The sequence below is a fragment of the Montipora foliosa genome, chromosome 1, assembly GCF_036669935.1.
Source record: "Montipora foliosa isolate CH-2021 chromosome 1, ASM3666993v2, whole genome shotgun sequence".
Lineage (NCBI taxonomy): Eukaryota > Metazoa > Cnidaria > Anthozoa > Scleractinia > Acroporidae > Montipora > Montipora foliosa.
The window spans coordinates 35,323,946-35,343,495 of record NC_090869.1 but is presented as its reverse complement, the minus strand read 5'-3'; the positions used below and the strand labels follow the sequence as shown (position 1 = coordinate 35,343,495).

Genomic DNA, 19,550 nt, shown 5'->3' with positions numbered 1-19,550 from the left:
TCCTTTTTTGTGAAGCATGACATTTTCTTCTCTCAATTCGACATTTGATTTGTGTTGCTGATCTTGTTTTTCCAGCAAAAGTGTGTTATGTTGAATAATAATTATTTTTGTTATATAACTGTTTTTGCCCCCAGCAGCGCATGCTCTCATTGGTTACTTCAAGGTCACATGATATCTAACAAAAACACTTTTGTCGTTCAAAAGTCTCTGAGCAGGCAACAGTGCAAAATCTATGACGTCAGAGGGTAACAGTGCACTGTTGCCCGCAAATATTGACCGACAACCACCGTTGCTGTTCCCATTGCACGTTTTCCTATTTGTTCTATATAACAAATCACTTAATGACTGGTCTCTCAGGAAACAGTTCATTTTGTTTTACTGTTTGTTCATTAAGTGTTTACTGTTGGGATAATAGCAAAATTATTGACCTTGGGTGTTTGGTGACACAGCTACATTGTAAAGCATAACCATTATGAAAATGATATCTGTTTTACCTTATTATAGTGAGCTAACTTTTTGGTGTGGTTTTACTCACGGGTCTTATAATAGGCCAAAAGCAATTTGAGAAATTCATGGGGTTGTGCATCGTGTTCAATGCAGTTTGTTCTGTGCATGTAAATAATAATATGAAATGAAACATGTTTAGTAGCACTCAATATAATGCTAAGCAGTGTACTGCTGTCAGTGGTGTGTGTTCTTGGTGAAGGGGGGGGGGGGGGGGGGTTAGTACTGCAAAGGCATTGGCATGTCATTGTCGTAATGAGCTAAACCCAAATACTTAACTTCATGTTTTTTTGTGAAAGTTTTTGTTTTCGTTCTCGATTTTTCTCTGCTTAATATCCAGCTGCTGCGGTTGATCCGTGAGGTTGGTCTGCATGTACCTGTCTGACTAATTCTGTGTAACTTAGTGCTTCAGTTCTCTTGGCAGATTTTTGGCACTGACAAAGAAGGGGGCGTAGAATCTATATTGAGGGATAGGGGAAATTCAATTCAGGGCAGATTATTATTGCAACTATTGTAATGTTATTGCATCACTCACCTTCATTGGTGAAATGTATTCATCCATGTGGCAAATTCTGCAGTCTTTGTGAGCCAGTAGCAAGTGAATAAAAATTTTCTAGTGTGGTGAACTGTTTTGCTGGCATCAAAAGCCAAAAAAAGCGCTTTGCACATTGAACTAGAGCACCTTGGCTGACATTTTCAGTCTCTAAACGGAAAAAGCAGCTTACTTTGTTGAATAAACTTAACTCGCCCTTTGCAAAGAGCCCCATAAACTTGAAAAAGCACACAATCCCCCGGTAGTCAGATGTGACAGTTGACATATTTTATTTTTAGTTACACAAAACATAGCAATGAACGTTGTTAAAGGGAAGAAAATAACAGGGTTTGTTGTCAATATTTGCCGCTGTTTAATATAACAGGCAGCCGCTCTGTCGCCTTGGCTTATAAAGCGAGAAAACTTTAATACATTGTATGAACAATGTCGACAAGATATTAACTCGAAGTTAAAAACGTACATGTACGCTATATGCATTTCAGGACAACTTACGACCCCAAAACCTCACAAACTATATCGAGTGGCGTGAAAGTATAAGGCACTGGACTTCGCTTTTCTGTGTAAAACCAGTTACAACTGTGAAGACGAACACTAGCGGTAAAAAAACCTGCCTCTCTTCAAACTTCGATTTGAAAAAGTCTCTCTTGGTGTATGAAATCGGAATTCCACCTTTAAACACCTCTCAAAAATTTTCATATCAACGAAAAAAAAGTCATATTTGATATGTTTCGTGAAAATAATTTACCTCCAACATATCTCTGTTCTGAGCTTAAAGAGTAACCGACCACCTTAAGAAACGCAAAACTCTAAACAACGAACGTCAAATGAAGCTTCGAAGCTCGTCAAAAACTCTATTGCTTTAGGCGAACTGGTTTTGGTCCGATCTCTTCCCTGACGGCTCTGAAGCATCGTTGAATGATGGCAGATTCAGATCATCTTTTAGCAAATTTTCTCAGAGAAACGCCAGCGGCGTGACAGCCTCCACAATGACGTGGTGGATTTTGATTTGTCGTCCGCCATTTTGAAAATGGAATGGCGGCAACACAAGTGTGATTCTAGTGCGCATGTCAAGCGGTTTTTGCGCTCTGTCTGCTGTAAACTAGTTAGTGTCAAATGGAGTATTGCCTCCTTGATGAGCTCTAAACTTGAGCCCGTGAATGGTTACGTGTACTGGTCACATTGGCATACATGAAGGGGCGGACGGACGTACGTACGTACGTACGTACGGACGTTCATGACGTCATGGCTATAAAACCAAATTTTCTCACATCGATGGGTTACCACATTTTCTTAACTATGGTGCTCCGCGCGCGCGCGCCTTCTGCGCGCGCGGAGCTCCGCTATAAACGAATTCGAAAGTTACCGTTGGCTTTAAGGGCCCACTGACGGATTTTTCGCGCGTTGCTAGGGAAGTGAAATGTTACTTCCGGTAATTGACGTCATCATATCGTGAGCTGACAAGAAAACCCACTCACCTACCTGGAAAATTTGATAACAATCCCCTAATTGTTTCAATTATAATCGTTTCAAAACCAAACCAAATTTTTTTTAAATACACAACATAAAAAAAAAAAAAATGGGTTGATTCATGTCGGGAAAAAAAGTAAGGAAGAGAAAGCGGCGAGCTTTGGAAGCTGCAAGTGGTCGATGGTCGCCGCCCTCGCTAAGTAAAAAGGATGTTGGCTGTCAAGTTAACTTCTTTGAAGAAGAACTGTGCTTAAAAAATACATCGACAGTGGCAACTCAGACTGAGGAAAGATCAGTGGAAGTAGAAATGATCACTCCACTCTCTCCAGAGAAAATTGTGGTGAGCAAAGTGGAGGAATGTGCGAACGATGACATGGTATCCGTAGAACGACTTCAAGACTTTCTGTGCAATTCAAAGTCGCCTTGCGAAAAAGTACCAACTAAGTCTTCTGAACAACTAACAGAAAGTGAAGAGGATAAAGAAACAAGTCGTAAAGTGGACGCCTTTTTTCAAGACAAAGGTCATGACCCTGAACAGCTAACTAAAAAGCATTTAAGGATAAATCAGTCCCCGCTGGTAATCTGCGCTTCGGAAAAATTTCAAAAGTCCGTATTAGAAAGTAAATGCAACAAGTGCAACAATTTAGGGACGCTACAATTTTCGAAACTAAGTGAACCGAAGACGGGAATTTTGAAGCTGGACTTCGTCTGTTCAGAGTGTAAAAAAGAGTGGACCATTTCCACCAGCGACGAAATTATACCGACTCGATCAAAACCCAAAACTTACCTTACGAACTACATCCTTCTGACATTCATTGTTTGTGGCCTGTACTACAAGGACTACGACCAAGTTCTGGGCACTCTTGGAATAAGCCACTTCAGCGAAAAGCAATGGATTCGAGTTATAGAGTGGATCGCCCCAGAAGTGGAAAAAATTGCCAACTGGAGCGTTGACCAGGCTCGCAAAATTATCCGAGCGCGCGGAGATGAAAAGAAGTTAGAGGTCATGTTCGATGGGTTTTATCTTACTAGAGGTCACTACTCCAATAACGCTTCGGCTACAATGCACGATGCCAAGACAGGCAACATAATCGGCTACGCTCACAGAACGAAGCGAGGACAAGGCGCCAACTGGGAGGGCACATCTGGCGGGGCAGAAGGGAACATGCTCGACGAGATACTTGCAGATCTGATAGGAAAGGAAAAGATGACGATAACAAAAGCAGTCTTAGACAAAGACGCTGCGTGTCACGAGGTGTTGCTATCAAGAAGCCCAGAAACGGACATTGTGTACTGCGGCAACCACACTGCCAAAACTTTCCATGCAGACTTGGAAAAAGTAAAAAAGACCCCATGCCAGGTAAGTGCGGAGTACAACGAGTTACAGTAAAGTAGCGTGCGAACTGTAGATTTCAGTACTACAGTTTGGCGTTTCAGATATGTAGAAAGTGTATTACTCGATACTTAGTAAATGACACCGGTGACATAACTATTGCATTTACTTTTCCGGGAGGTTCACAACCGTACAAGACTCAATACATATTGAGGTAATATTACTTTCAAAAATGGTCAACAAGATGCGGACCCCCGTGGAAACACCCGTTCTGCTCAGTTAATGAGTCTTTGCCACTCAAGAAATGAGCAGTAAGGAATGATAAAAAGGACTGATACGCCAAAAAAAATAATGATGAATACTTACCATTCACAGTGCAAGAGCCTTGGTTTGCCAAAGTGCAAAAGAATGTCAGAAGGCATGATTCAAAATGCCAAAAAATGCTTAAAAAACTTAACAAAGTGTGAAGAGATCTACTCATCAGAAGATCCACTGGGTGACTTTGGAAAGGCAATCATGAACTACTACCAACACTACACCGATGACCACTCTTCGACATGGTGCAGGTTTCATAAAAAGGTAACCAATAGCAACCTAATAAATTTTACATGACTTGTGAGTGCAGTTACCAGTTTGGTGAAAGAGATTGAAAACTCTGATATACAGTGTGTATCAACATTAAAGTCCCAGTTTAGCTAAGAATAAAAACAATACCATTGGGGTAACAATTTTTTTTATCTTAATGAACAGGAAGACGAAGAAGGTAAACCCTACCACTGCAAACATTCATTTACATGCAAATCCCAACTGAATGAACTTAAAAGTGTACTAGAAAAGATGGCCACAAGACCTGAGGAATATATTACCTTGGAGGGACGAATCACTAACAACATCCCTGAGGGATACCATGGCATCGCACTTGCATACAGGGGGAAAAGGATTGACCTTGGGTCTGTACACTACCAGTGTAAGACAAACATGTCAATACCACACAAGGTCACTGTACCTACTGTACACTACTATATTTACTGACAGTAACACCTAGAGTAGCTACACACAAACGTGTATGCAGATCGTAAGAATCATTAATAAAGGTGACCTTTTCCCTTAAAATGGAATACAATACAACTCCTGTTTTGATCTCAACTTTTCAAGGTCTCATGTAAAGCTATTTTTATGCATATTTCAAAAGAAATAGGATGTGAGTTCATGATAACATGATGTACTTTGAAACTTCACCAAAATATAATAACATTGCAATAGTATACTGAATAAATGTATTACTATTTCTTTATTAGAATATTGGTCCAATATGGATAGTTCTCTTGTTCCAACTACTTTCAATGCCAATGCCAAAGAAAGCCATTGAGTATGTCATTCAACGTCAAGAACAATTTGACGAAGACATCAGGAAACGAAATTCACCAGATTACCAAAAGAAAAGGTTAATTTTTGTGTCACTATCCTTTCAATGTGTACACATGTATACACTGTGTGTATTCATCCTAAGCTTATTTCGTTAAGTTGTTTGATAGAAAGTACTGGTACTGTTTACATAAATAACATAATACTCATCTCATGCATCTTTACTGTATGTACATGTACATGTAGAAATGAAAACAAAAGGAACAAGATGAAAAAACATGAGAAAGAGAAAGAATATATGACATCCCTGAAGGCTGTTTCCATCACAACAAAATACTCTGCAGGTGGATGTGATGACAACAGCTCTGAATCAGAATTCAGTGATAGCAGTGACAGTTTTCCAGAGCCAGACTGCAGTGATGGTGTGCCAGTGACAGACAGCAGCGACGATGAGCGTGGAGATGAGCTACAAGGCAATCCTTCCCCTTTGTATTTCTTGTATGATTGTGAAGGCACTGGTGGATCCATTTACAAGGACCACATTGTAGAAATTGCTGCAGTGCTGCAACCTCTTGCCAACAATGTGGAAACTCATCTGGAAAAATCTTTCCATTCATTAGTCAATACCTCCAGAAGGATAGCAGCCCCAGGTAGAAAGAATGTTTTAGAGTAACTCCCATACAAAGCCTACCTTTAGGTTGCTGTGGAGTTTAGTTTCAATCAAGTCATCAGCTACATATGACATTGTGTACAAAATTAATTATTTTCCCATCAATAACAATACTAATAAACAATTAATTAATAATTGAAGGGAAAAGTACTACCAATGATTTTTAAAAAATCTGACGATAATTTGTGAAACAAATGTATGTGACAAATAAGCTCTCTGGACAATGGCATACCTTTGCTGGATACCAACAATTATTGGAATATCACTGCATTACAAAATGTACAACATTATTGAGAAGAAATGACAGACTTTGGTCAGCCATATTTTTATTCCTATAATAAAGGTTATTTTTTGGATATTATTCAGGTCAGTTTCATTTCTAATATTTTAATAATTTTATATTACCAGTAGCCTGCGAGAACAGACAACTTTCCAGGTTTTTGTTTCACACACCGGAAAAAGATTTCTTTTCGAGGCAGGTGAAACAAAAGCCGGAAAAAGCATCTCCTCTTGCAGACTACTTTATAACCACTGTGTGCCTGTTTCCTTTCAGTGGCCAGAAAATGTGGCATAAAGCAAACCGACCTTATCCAACAACCAAAGCTTTCTGAAGTTTTGCCTAGATTTGTATCATGGGTTACAAATCTCACAGAGGAAGTGTCGGCAAAGACAAACAAAAAATACTTCCCAGGTAATTTAGAAAACAATTAGAATTGTAGCACACAGTCAGTATTATGATTGTTGAAGCAGTTTTTTGTGAGGTGTAGTGGTTACAAGTGTTACACACAGGTACATTTCAGTGATACAGGTTACATGTACATGCATCCCACCAAGATTCGTACCAGTAAAACAATTCAAATCATTGTTTTGTGTCAAAATCTTTTATTTTCATTTCTATTTAATTCCTAGTACTTCTTGCACACAATGGGTTTGTCTATGACTTTCCTCTTCTTTACATGGAGATCGAAAGGAGATATCCATTGCTCACCACCAAGCTATTTAACCACATCTTCTTTGGAGATACACTGTTCAACTTGCGAGCTGTAAGTTTAGATCAAACAAAGTAAATAGTTCACATTAAACAATAATGTGGCTTTTAGAATATATTAATAATTAATTAATGACATCAGAATTTAAACAATAAAAAATACATAGTGATTTGAACTGTACTATCCAAAATGTATATAAATTTACAATTTTGTTTGTTTCATTTTACAGCTGAGGAAACTAGGGAAACTTCCCCTAGATAAAAAGCAGAAGCTTGGCATGCCAGCATTGCATGCCCTGTACTTTCCTAATGTACAATTTAAAGGTAATTAATGCTTCCCCAATACACAAAATGATGGTAGTTATTATTGGAAAATCTCTTTACATGTAACTCAAAAGAAGAAGTTGCATTTATTAATCTGGTTACATATTCAGGGAGAGTAAACTGTAAAGACCTGAATTTGGGAAGTGAGCAAAAAATAAGTACAAGTCCATGGTGAAGATTAGAGAAAGGAACACAAGCTACTACTGCTGAAATTTGGAAGTGCCATATCTGGCATGATGGCCAAGAAAATTGCCACAGAGGGATTTGATTGCATTGGCAACTGTATCGGTCTTAATTTTGAGCCCTGAGATGGCTTTTTAAATACTATGCCTGTGTTAAGCCTGCAGCCTTGTAAAAAAAAAAAAAAGGCCAAATTTCTCTGGGGGCCATCTCTGATTACAATGCAGGATTCCACAATGGTGCAGTCTGGTGGAAACACAACATGATAATAAAAATAACAGTACATGCAGTAGTAACACAGGATTAATCACTTGTCTCTGAAGTCAATGGTAAAATGAAAAGCAATCATACGCGTAACTTGTACAATGTTCTATATTCTAGCTCACAGAGCACTGGCTGATGTAGAGGCAATGAGGGACGTGCTATTTTGCACACAGCTAAAAGATCTTAAGGACCAACACGAGCAATTTTTACGCCGTCCACTTGAGCAAAAAAATAAGTACAAGTCCATGGTGAAGATTAGAGAACGGACCAAGCTGCTACTGCTGAAATTTGGAAGTGCAATATCTGGCACTATGGCCAAGAAAATTGCAACAGAGGGATTTGATTTCAACCAGCTTAAAAGCCTGCGAGCAACATTCCCAGACAAGGACAAATTTATGAAATTTTTGCGGGCTAAGGGTCTTTCCTCAATGTGCACCCAGAAGTTGGTAGCCTATTTCTTTCAGCCATAGGAAAATGGTGTTTGTGATGTTCTCAGATTGTAAAAGAATCTTGTTTTCACTAAAAAAATTGACTAGACAGATTCTTTATAGCTTTTTTCTGAAATAGAGTCAGGACAGACGTTTAATTCAAAATTTTCACACTTGGGGAAAAACCTGGGTAACAATTTCTGCACAATTTGAAGCCCAACAAATGGGAATGTAATTCAGTTCTGTGAAACTGTGGGAAACATGTTTTGGCTGTATGCAAATGCTACCCAAACAAATTGTCACTGTGCCCTCAATCGAAATATACGAAAGTTTAATAAACAATATACATAATTTCTAAGGGCCTGTGTTGAACTGATAAAAAGCAAGGTGTTAAACAATAATAATTATTATTTTTCAAAGCTGAAAAACTACTCAGCACATGTAAATCAATATCTAATGAACGTACTTGTGCTGCTCACTGGACAGAACATTAATATTCAGCTACGTACACTTTCGAGGTTCCATGCGGTTGGCAAATGTTTCTTGTCTGGGACGAATAACACAACTAAAGTTCGTCTCATGATGAAATTAGCATAAACAAACACTTTTATACAATAAGCATCCTTACCTTGACAAAGCGTTGGAAGGAACACGAAATAGGCTCACGTCTTCCGAGCGAGTAGCATGGTTGAGCCGTACATTATGACTTGTCCATCGCCCCCATTATTTTCATTCAATGAAATCCGTAGAGAAACGAAATGTTTGAATATTTCTTCACACAGCTTTCCCATACATACGCTTCATATTTTGGCTGCTACATGATGCAAAAGTAAAAAAACGAGCGAAGATCACCGCCCGAACTGTTGTTTGCATCGAAGGTTTTTCCTCGCGCCCGTTCTCAGATCAACTGCGCATGCGTAAACAAACTGACTTCCGGTTTGAGGAAAAAATCTAAATTTTCGGCGGTTTTAAATTGAATTATATTTTTTTTTACATGGCACGTTTCACCCCCAAATACAGAATATAGCTAAGCATTGATTTTTTAAAATCATCTTTTTTGAAAAAGTTATGACAATTTCAGTATCGTTTATGTCTTTAAAAAGAACATTTTTCAAAATAAAAAGAAAACCATGCTTGGCTGTATGCAAAAACGAATACAAATTATGAAACCATCGATTAAATACCCAAATTGCGTAGCACGGAGACAAATTTAGAGTTTTCTTTTATTGGTCACGTGACCATGGGCGTGGCATGATGACGTCATATTTAGGGTCATTGGTTTACAAAAGTTGGAAACTGACCAAAATAATGCCAAATTCTCTCAAATTTCTTAACCATTACACCCTTAGCAACGCACCCCAAAAAATACGTCAGTGGGCCCTTAATTTGAGAAAAACACATTTAAAGCATGGGGAATGTTTTCGACGACTATATTGCGGCAAAGGCCGGTGTAATTCTCCCTCCGAGCTTCACTGAATATGCAATCTTTTAGGCTTGACATCTTAATTTGTAATTGAGATAACCTAGTATTTTGTCGTTGGACGGTTTGGCAATAGATTTTTAAAGAAAAAAAAGAGAAATACATTATTCCTTTAACGTGTTTGCCCATGAAGGTTTCTTCGGTGATTTCTTCGGGTAATATCTTCAGTTGCAGTGTATTTCTAGAATTGCGCGAAGTAAAATCATGATAAGTTTGGCTGTTAAGTTTTTGATGGAGTACGAACAGTAAGATGGACTCGCAAAGTTTCTTTTGTTGTTGTACAATTGATCTCTCTGGAAACATGCCATTTTAGTTTCTGGAGTGCGAGTTTTAAGTTAAATCAACTGGAAATATTATGAAGTGTGCAAACAAACCGTGTCATGTACAGTAAAGAAATAAAGCTGTTTGATACACAGATATTCAAAACATGCATTCGCGTAACTTGCGATTTTATCAGCATCTCCTCCTGTTGATATATATGTCCCTTTCGAGTCCCTTGTCTCATCCAGGAAACCAATATGCATCGGCTTTCATTGCCATTTGAAAGAACCAGCTATTTAGCTTTCAAAACATCAGGGAAGTTTGTGCCAAAGTACTTTCAACCCCATGGCCACAGAGCGCGACAACCGAATCGCTAATTTCACTCGTTCCAGAGATTCAAACCCGATTCTGGACAAGTTATGAGATGTTTCAGATGGCATATCTCCATTTATACAAATAAAATCAAGTTGTACCGTCCACGGTATTGTAAGAACAAAAGGGAGCAGATTTCTTCGTACACTTATGGCGGATTAGTCTCGAGGACTTCGCGAGAGCTCCGCGCAATCACGATGGCATTTTCACTTCCGGCGTTTCAACAGCCAATGAGATCACGGGTTTGGTCGGCCAAAATTTGGCCGACCGTCCGGTATTATTGAGAGACTTTTGGTCAGGCCCAATTTTAGCGAGCGACGACATAAGAGAACATATGGGCGAAGCTAAAAATGGGCCTGATCGCAGGTTAATGAAACCCTGAATTTTTAAGGTGAAGTCATACAGCTACAATTGTAGCTTTCGAGAAAAAAGGCTTTGGAATGTCTGGTTTCCATTCCTCCTCCAGGAGCTCGGTCACTATATTTAGCATCTTCCCCTGATTTGCAGTTATTTGTTGGGTAAAATTACATTTGACATTAATTGTAGTGAGTGACTAACACTTCAGAAGAGACATCCCGTTGCCTTAATTTCACAGATTTCAAAATCTTGATCTTTTTCTTCGGAAAAATGTAGTAAGTCACCTTAAATAAAAGGCCTTATCCCTTATGATTATTCTCACACAAACACCTACATGGTGGAAATGAGTCTTGAGTAACTGAATTAATTTGAAAACACGTACCGGTAAGTCTTCTAAAGTTCGATAGCATTAATGTTTTATTTTTCTGAACATTTATAAACAACGGAGGGCTAATTCTCTGGTAAAAAAATAGGCATACTGAGTGATAAAAATCTCGAAGGAGATGTTTCCAAATTTTAGCATCTGTTGAAAACTGTTTGAGCAATTCTTTTTGTTTGCTATTTTCCATTGTCCCGCGATTAAAACGTTTTCACCTATTAATATTTTTTCACACTTAAGTTATCTAAAGTACATTGCCTTTTTTCATCGTTGCGTGTTGATGAGAAATTTGCAACTTATATGATTTTATTATTGCTTGGATTGCTGTCTTCCTTATTGTTTTACAATAAAAACTGGCATCTTTCTCTTCCAGGTGCACCCCCTCCACTGCTCAATGAGATTTACACAGATTCAACGGGTAAGGAGTTCTGTATCAACTCGAAAACAAGCCCCCATTCAGGGGTGATTGACCAAAAGTCATTAACCCCCTCCGTCCAAAAAAAATCTGAGCTAACAGTTGCAAAATTAGCAGCGCAAGAAATATTATCAAAAAAGAGACAACATTTTCAAGTTTGCAAAACATGTTTCGACACAACTTTGTCTTCTTCAGTTACAGCAAGTTATACAGTTTGAGTTTGAATTTGAATAAACCACCGTTAATTCAAATTGTTAAATGTACTCTCAAACGGAATTCTTTGACGTGTTTTGTGACGCTAAAATGTAACCTTACGTATTTTATAACGATGGTTTGTTCAAATTCAAATTCAGACTGTATATATGAACTTGCTGCAACTGAAGATGATATGTCGAAACATGTTTTGCAAAGTTGAAAATGTTGTGTCCTTTTGAGCATCCTGATACTGAGCAAGTATTATCTTATTGTCGGCCCCAACTTGGTTGAATAGCATTTCTTTTCAATTTTTCTTAGGAGCAATCACAGCTGCAGTGTTGTCCAGTATAGCAGTTCTCGCAGGTGTTTTCCTTACTATTTGGTACATCAGAAAGAAAAGGAGACGAGCTGAAAGAGAAAATAACGATGGAAATGGTGAGCCACATAGAGCGGTTTTCAATTGAGTGTCGAAAGTAATTAGTGAATTTCTTTGATTTATGATTACTTCACACATTCATTGGTTCAAAGTTCTCGCGCCACTTTTTCAAGCAATCAGAAGTGGAACCAAAACCAATCGTGGCTCGCGAATGCACATTTAACAGCGTTTTGTGTCGGCTACGTGTAAGTACATCGATTTTGTGATTGGTTTACTGGATTGTCTCCGTCCTTTTTGATTGGCCAAAGTAAATACTTTGGTTTTGGTTTTACGACACTCGATTGAAACTCACTCTAATAGGAATGTTAATTCAATAAAACGGTTTACCTTAAAGTGCTACTATGATGAAAAAAACCAGTTCCTTTTATCTTCACATTTTGAAAGTGCTTAACCCCTGACTGGCAAAATTTTCACCTTTCATTTTCATCCGAAAGATGTTTACTTTGAGCGTAACTTTTGGATTTCACCTTCCGTCGTTATTCACGTCAGTTAAAGACTGACCAATTGAACCTCAAAGGGTTGAATCGAGGGAAAAGTGACTGAATGGCTTAAATTTCCAGCTTGTAAATGCAGCTTATTATATATGCAAGACACGAGTTTAAAAGTCTGAGGCCCGTTTCAAACGTCGAACTTTACATGAGCCGAATCTAATGCAAATGAGCGAAAACAATAGATTTTTTTCCTATTTGCATTAGATTCGGCACATGTAAAGTTCGACGTTTGAAACGGGCCAAAAAGCCCGAAACTCCAGTGTTGCATATCAATTCAGCCGCGTACACACACATTCAGTTGCATTCTTAAACTAGTGAGTCAGAAGTCATTGTATCCTCGTTTCAGCAATCTCAAGATTTTAAAAATAGTAAAGGTGTACCATAAGATAGGAAAATTCCAGTTGAAATAAAAGGTGTCTTTTGGAAATCAAGGCTTAAAACTTGGGTCACTTGGTGTTTAGTTAACATACTTTTGAAATCCAAGAAGAAGAATTGTTTTTTAAAATTTTTTTTCGTCACAGGAGCACTTTAAGTAATGTCACTTGGAAACAGTGGTGGTTCTTAAAACGAACTTGGGGTAGACTTTCATATACCGGACAAAAATGACAAAAGAACCATTGTTATTCCGTTTAGCCCTGGCTAGTTAGGTATTGTCATGTTCGCTTTGTTCTTTTGTTTTATGGACATTAATTATTTCGGATCCGGTGTATGAAAGACCAGCCCGAACTTGACTTTATCGTCGTTAGCCTATTATCGCAAAGGGCAGCTTCCTATATTGGGTTCTAAATCTCAAGCGGTCTTTAGTTTATCTGCATATTTCACTAGCACTATTTAAAAGCAGTTCCTAGTCTACGCTTGCTTCGAGATTCTGTTCCTTGACCTCTCTTTACAATCACCGGAACGAACACAATACTTTCAGCAATGTTGGATCTCTTGCGCATCAAAACAAAGTGGAACCAAATTGCCAACTTTATTGACTGATTTTCTTTTATTATTAGGTATTACGATTTTAAGAAAAGCAAAGGAAGTTTCATTAAGATAATATGATTCCCATTCCATGCCCCATTTATTCAAACGATGGATAGCGCTATCCGCCGGATAAATCACTATCCGCTGGATAACTCAATTGGTTTTGCTAGTGTTTATCCGCTGGATAGTTATTTACCCGGTGGATAGCGCTATCCATCGTTTAAATTGGGGCCAGGTCTCCAATCATTGAGGTAACAGTTGACGTATATCTGTAGTCGTTTTCCAATGGGAGCTCATGGAATAATTGTTAACTGGAATAGTAGTGGTGTAGGCTATTTCATACCACTTTTGACGGTTGGAAATAGAGCGTTCTGATTGGTCAATTCCAATTTGGGCGGGAAATTCAAATTTGGGTGGGACACGTTCGTTAAGGGGACATTCAAACCATGACGTCATAGACACGTGACACCTTCCTTGTGCGGACCCTCAGGAAACAGGTTGGGGTGTTTTGCGTCAGGAAATTCGAATTGGGGGGTACTTCAGAGACCCAAGCCCCTCACGACCAGAAGAAAAAAACAAGACAGGATCGTTTCTTTCCGAATCAAACGGTTTCATAACTAGAATCATCAAGGTCAAACGGTTTAATAACTAGAATCATCAAGGTACTATTTGTAGAACAAGAAGAAAAAAGCATAAAATACGGTCACACCAAGAATGGGTGCCCCGTAACAAATATTTACAATATATACAAGACATGGAGTAGAGTCTCCTTAAAGTCACCCCAGTTCTGTAGGGTCCCTACTCAGTTTTTTTTTCTTGGTGCCCCGCACACGCACCCCGTAACTTTGCCTTACATCTCTTCGTCCGACAGAAGTCCGGAAAGAAGATGAGCGTTGGCTGCATCCACGTCCGACAGGAATCCGTGGGCATCCTCGTCAGCATTGTCATTCTCGGCGAGACAGTACCCATAAGGATACGTGATCGCGGTTCCTGGTCGAAGGATGCGTTTGTTGAAGACGAGTTGATAGTCTTTGTGGGCGGGTTGGGTACGAAGTTCGTACTGTTTGGATTTGCGGATGATTTTACGTGCTTGATGAATGCACGTTTTCCGCGGTGTCTCCAGTGGATGTTGGAGTTCGTCCAAGGTGTTTTGATGCAACACCTCATAATTGAGTTGTGCCATTCCCTCCACATTGAGCAAGTGTCCCTTGACTTTACATTCCGTCTTATCATCATTGCATCGGAAACCCATAGTTTTTAGGCCCACCCGAACAAAATTTTGCAATGTATTGGCCGGGTTTAAGTTCGTTGGTGAACTCACCGAGATGGGTGCCGAGGGTGACGTCAGGTTGATCAGGACGATGTACATAGAGGACGGAATCCGTGTCGTAATAGAGGACCTGTTTCCCGAGGAGTTCCAAGGCTTCGTACAACCGTAAACGTGCCCAGCAGGTGGTAAAGGCCGCAATGAACACATTGGTGTTAACTTTGAGTTCCTTGCACTCGTCCTTGGCACGGTAGTGCACTTCTACCCAGTTCTCATCAAGGCAACTGACGTACCGAATGTCATGTTGGTCGGAGTCCATGAAGAGCTGGAAAGGTAGAGGGTCAAAGAAGGGTTTCACCTGCATCAGGTTATTCTTCTATCCAAACTTGCCCCACAAGGAATTGAGCATTAGTTTGGCTAAAGACCGTCGACCCGGATTGTAAGCGATCTTAGTTGGGTCGAGTTGGATTCCTTCATGACGCTCAAAGTTCTCCACATAGGCCTGTCGTTGCTCTTCCGTGTCACACCCACTAGGCCATCCGGACGCTTCCACTTTGATCTTAAGCCAAGTGTTGACATACTCGGCAAACAATCCACGGCATGTTTCCTTAAAGTGGCACACTTCGTGGACGTGTTGAATCACGTAGCCCATCGCCACCGCTTTTTCTAGCTCGGGGGTGCACCATGTACCGATCAGCGCCCGTTCATCGTCGGTGTGATCGCACGAAAGGGATTTTTCGTGCAGAGGTTTGGCAATGTCTTGCTCCACACACGTACGGCAAAGAGGGAAGGTGAGCTTTCCTCCACACCGGTAAGGTAAGACGGGGTGAAACAAATGCTTGGGTGGGATGATGGTGCACAAAGCCAGAGCAAAGTACTCCGAGAGGTCGGTGGTGCCGGGTTCATAGATGAATTTAGGATGGCCGATGGGATACATTCCATTCTTATTGACCCACGGGTAGAGGGAAGTGTAGTCTACATACCGGATTTCCTCACCGACTCGAACCTTGTAATAAAGGTAGGAAGCATTGGTGCGGCCTCCAAAGAAGGCGTCGCGAGGATTCATGGGTTTGATGATAGGAAGAGTTTTGACGAACTCAGCCACGCGAGGATCTGCTTTCTTTTGCTGCTCCCATTTACATTCCCAGAGGGTCACGAAATGGTATCCCAGGTCTCGAAGACTCTGAAGACGTTCCATGGTGGTACGTCGGACATCATTTATACAACGATCGTCGTGACGGCGGTACAGTTCGTGACGATTGGGGAAACACTGTTCGCACCCGTACCAAAAACAACCCAAGAACTCGAAGACCGTGTTGGTGACTGGATCGAAGCCGTCCACCCTCCAACGTCGACCAGGGATCCGGTATTCGCCTGAGTTGCGAGCATGCTGGATACGTTGGTTTGGAAGCGGGTCTTCCTCCTGCAGCCAATGTTCTTGCCACAACAGCCATTCCATAGCGGCCGTGGAGTGGTTGGTGATGAGTCGCCATCCCTTGACAGGTTTGGAGGCGATGGTCTCTTCCTCCATGCGGTTGAGGCGATAGTCATTGCAGACAAGCTCCTGCAATCGTCATTTTGTCAAAGGGACAAAAGCCAGTCTGTTCGCGGAACTCACGGCGAAAGGTCAAACAATCCTCTCGGAGGAGCTTGACGTCAGAGATACAGTAGTCCACGAGCTCCCTCTGGATATCAAACTGTGCCTCGTTCGCCACTTGAGCCATGTACCATTGCTCAAACTCCGCTTTTCCTTTAGTGGACATGGTTTCAGGGGTGTACATCTCTCTCGGTCGCATGGGACCCACATAGTCGGCAATCGCAGGGGTGTTGAAAAGATGTGGAAAATACCCGTTCTTGAAATGGTCGGGATCCAACCCAAATGTTTTGGTAAACGAAGCCAGAGCCATGGCGAAGAACGACATAGACTCGATGAAGCGAATGTACCCACCCCTGTAAGTGAACTCCAGCAGTTTGCCACCCGTACGTGTTGGCTTAAACTTTTGTTTGCGCTCGATCAAACGCTTCACCACAAAGTAAGAGTCGTAACCCTTGAAATTGTGCGCAAGAGCGGTGACGTAGCGTGTGTCCTCCGTCAATTGTTCCAACCATTGCAGAAATTGTTCCATGCAATTCTCGCAACGAAAGATTTGAGGCAAGGCATCCTCTTCCGTCATACCCACCACCAAATTAGGCACATGCACACCCGTATCTTACATGCCCTCCGTATCCCAAAAGACGAGTAGCGGTGGGTGGTAGGTATTGCCCTCCTCCTCCTCCTCCTCACCCTCCGTAGCAGTATTGGGGTCGTTGCGTGCCTCACGACGGAGTCGGGTCCGCTTGTTGATTTGTACGATGCGCGCACGGTCTTCGAGCTCTTCGGGGTCCGTGGGGATTTGCACGAAGCATTGATGCTGGTTCAAATCCGTCGTCTCGTGGCACGATGGGCATTCACTGTACCCGCACCGATGTTCGTCTTGTTCATTCATCGAACGAAGCAGTTTCCTGCAGTTTGCACATTTGTGCCACGAGTCGCATACCGATGAGTGATTGGGACCACACGCTTTTCCACTGAGGGTCTTGGTCTGGTGGAGTTGAAAGCACGCATCCCCATAAAATTAGCGACGACAATGACGACAGGGGATGTGGGCAGGACGTTTACGCAAGTACGCCTCGATGTAATCGTCGCACTCATTCTGTTGGCAACTAGGGCAGTGAACGCCTTTCCCTTCAGAACATTGGTGACGACCTTGTTGATTATACGGTTTGAGGCACCGTCCACAAAAGTAGCTTTGCCCAAAGAATCCTCGCAATGAGGTCAATGTGTCGTAATGTTCGTCCTCGTGGAGAAGGGCTAACAAGGTAGCACCCTGCCCAAACGCAAAACAAGCATATTGTCGATTCGCATCCGCCACCACGATTCGGTAATCACGAAGACTGGGTGCTTCAGCTAAAGTGGCTAGTTCCTGGAGACCCATAGAACCCGGCTGGAGTCCGGTTTCTTCCAAGAGAGCCATAGTGGCGTCGTTGCGACGCCGTTGAGCACGGATGGGTTGGGTCCACTTTCGTCTTTCGTTGTGGTTGGAACCCGCCAGGTGCAGGCCACGAGCGGTGACGATAGCACGCGCACAACAGAGTCCTGCATCGTCCCTGGGCATGTTCACAATACACTTTTTGTTGAGACGAAAATGCGCCGAGGATTCGTAGCCAGGTCGTTTGTTTTTGGAGACGCCATTCCTTGAGGTCCTGCCTGGACATGGACGAATTCCAGTTCAAAAGGTTCGTCGGGGTCGTACTCTTTCCCGGAATTGAGTTTTTGAGCCAGATCATCCAAAAAAGCCATCACCGTGTCCGGTTCTTGACGCCACCGACGGACGCGTAATCCTCGAGAAAAGGAATTGTCGTAGCGTGGCGAATGAAAACGTAGAAACACACGATCACGATCGTGGATGGTAGCATCGTCCAACAAGGATTTTATGGCACCCCGTAATCCTTGAGCGAGCGCATGGTTGATGTTTTGACGCCGTGAATCCAAACGTCCTTGTTGTTCCAACCGTGTCGCAAAGATGCATTTACGCACTCCCATGACAGCGGATGGACGCTCCATGATGGGGTCCAAAACAAAACGAAAATGGCTTCCTCCACCTACTTTTGCAGGAGCTTCCTCCAAGAAAGAACGTGTGTTTTGACAAGCAAAGGCCTCGCGATCGTCATGTAACCTTTGCCGATGCTCGGTGACATGGAGATGTTTATCATCCATGGGAACTGCCAGCCACCGTTCCACTTCGTCGAGAGCCTGAACTAACAGTTCATCGTCATCACTTTCCATCAAATCCACCACATGTCGAAGTTGTTCATCTCTCAGCAAAGCACGTTGCTCCTGTAAAGACAATCCGCTTGGTCCTGGCTGCTGCTGGTCCATCGTAACTCAAATGAACGGAAAACTGCGTGCTCCGTTCTTTTTAAAGGTCGGGCTTTGCGGGGGGTAGAAAATCACGGACCTTGAGTGACCTTTCTAGCACGTGAACAAAAAGCAGCTCATTCGCTCGGTATGTATGGCCTGACTTGTAAGGTCACACCAAGGTTTGAGAGGGATGAGGGGGTACCCCCCAACATTTTTATGGGCTGACTCGTAAGGTCACACGACGGTTTGAGAGGGATGGGGGTTGTTGGCCTGACTTGCAAGGTCACACCAAGGTTTGAGAGGGATGGGGGGTATCCCCAACATTTTTATGGCCTGACTCGTAAGGTCACACCAAGGTTTGAGAGGGCTGGAGGGGTACCCCCCAACATTTTTATGGCCTGACTTGTAAGGTCACACCAAGGTTTGAGAGGAATGGGGGGGTACCCTCCAACATTTTTATGGCCTGACTTGTAAGGTCACACGACCTCATGACAGGGGATGGGGAGGTATCCCCAACATTTTTTGGCCTAATGCCTCCTAGAGGCCAGAGAGAGTGGTTAGGAGTTTACTACGTGGCAGAAGAAGATTTGGATCAATAAAGACCAGAAACATGGAAGTCCAGAACTTGGCTTTGTTTTAATGTTTGTAACCACAACAACGTCAGTCAGCCATGAACGTCTTTTACAATTTGAGTTTTTGTTTGGCTTGCATGATTCTCTTCACGATGGCTTCGGTCCAGGTTTTCTTGCTGGGGAGATGGTTGATAGCCCTCACCATTTTTGCATCGGCTTTCCATTTGTCTTGTAAATTCTTGGCCTGGGAATAATCGATGTCATGTTGTTTGGCAATCTTGTCCTGCCAATTGATGCCCGGATCGCCTCGCTTGAGTCTATTTTTCAAATGCGTCCCCGGTCCCATGTACTGGTACCCTGGCCAATGAAATTCGATGCC

The 19,550-nt window shown here is 41.8% G+C and overlaps 1 protein-coding gene and 1 long non-coding RNA gene across 3 annotated transcripts in view; both read left to right on the top strand.

Annotated features, from left to right (window-relative positions):
• The window catches only part of LOC137997483 (uncharacterized), a 58,204-nt gene that overhangs the window by 31,034 nt on the left and 7,620 nt on the right, over positions 1-19,550 (top strand). For both annotated transcript variants that reach the window (XM_068843528.1, XM_068843522.1), the window contains 2 exons: positions 11,299-11,343; positions 11,854-11,970. In XM_068843528.1, the coding sequence (XP_068699629.1) occupies positions 11,299-11,343; positions 11,854-11,970 (162 nt within the window). The remainder of the gene's footprint in view (positions 1-11,298; positions 11,344-11,853; positions 11,971-19,550) is intronic.
• LOC137997500 (uncharacterized) lies at positions 6,531-8,698 on the top strand. The gene is made up of 3 exons (XR_011122491.1): positions 6,531-6,583; positions 7,111-7,204; positions 7,773-8,698. It is a non-coding gene; the product is annotated as an uncharacterized lncRNA (long non-coding RNA).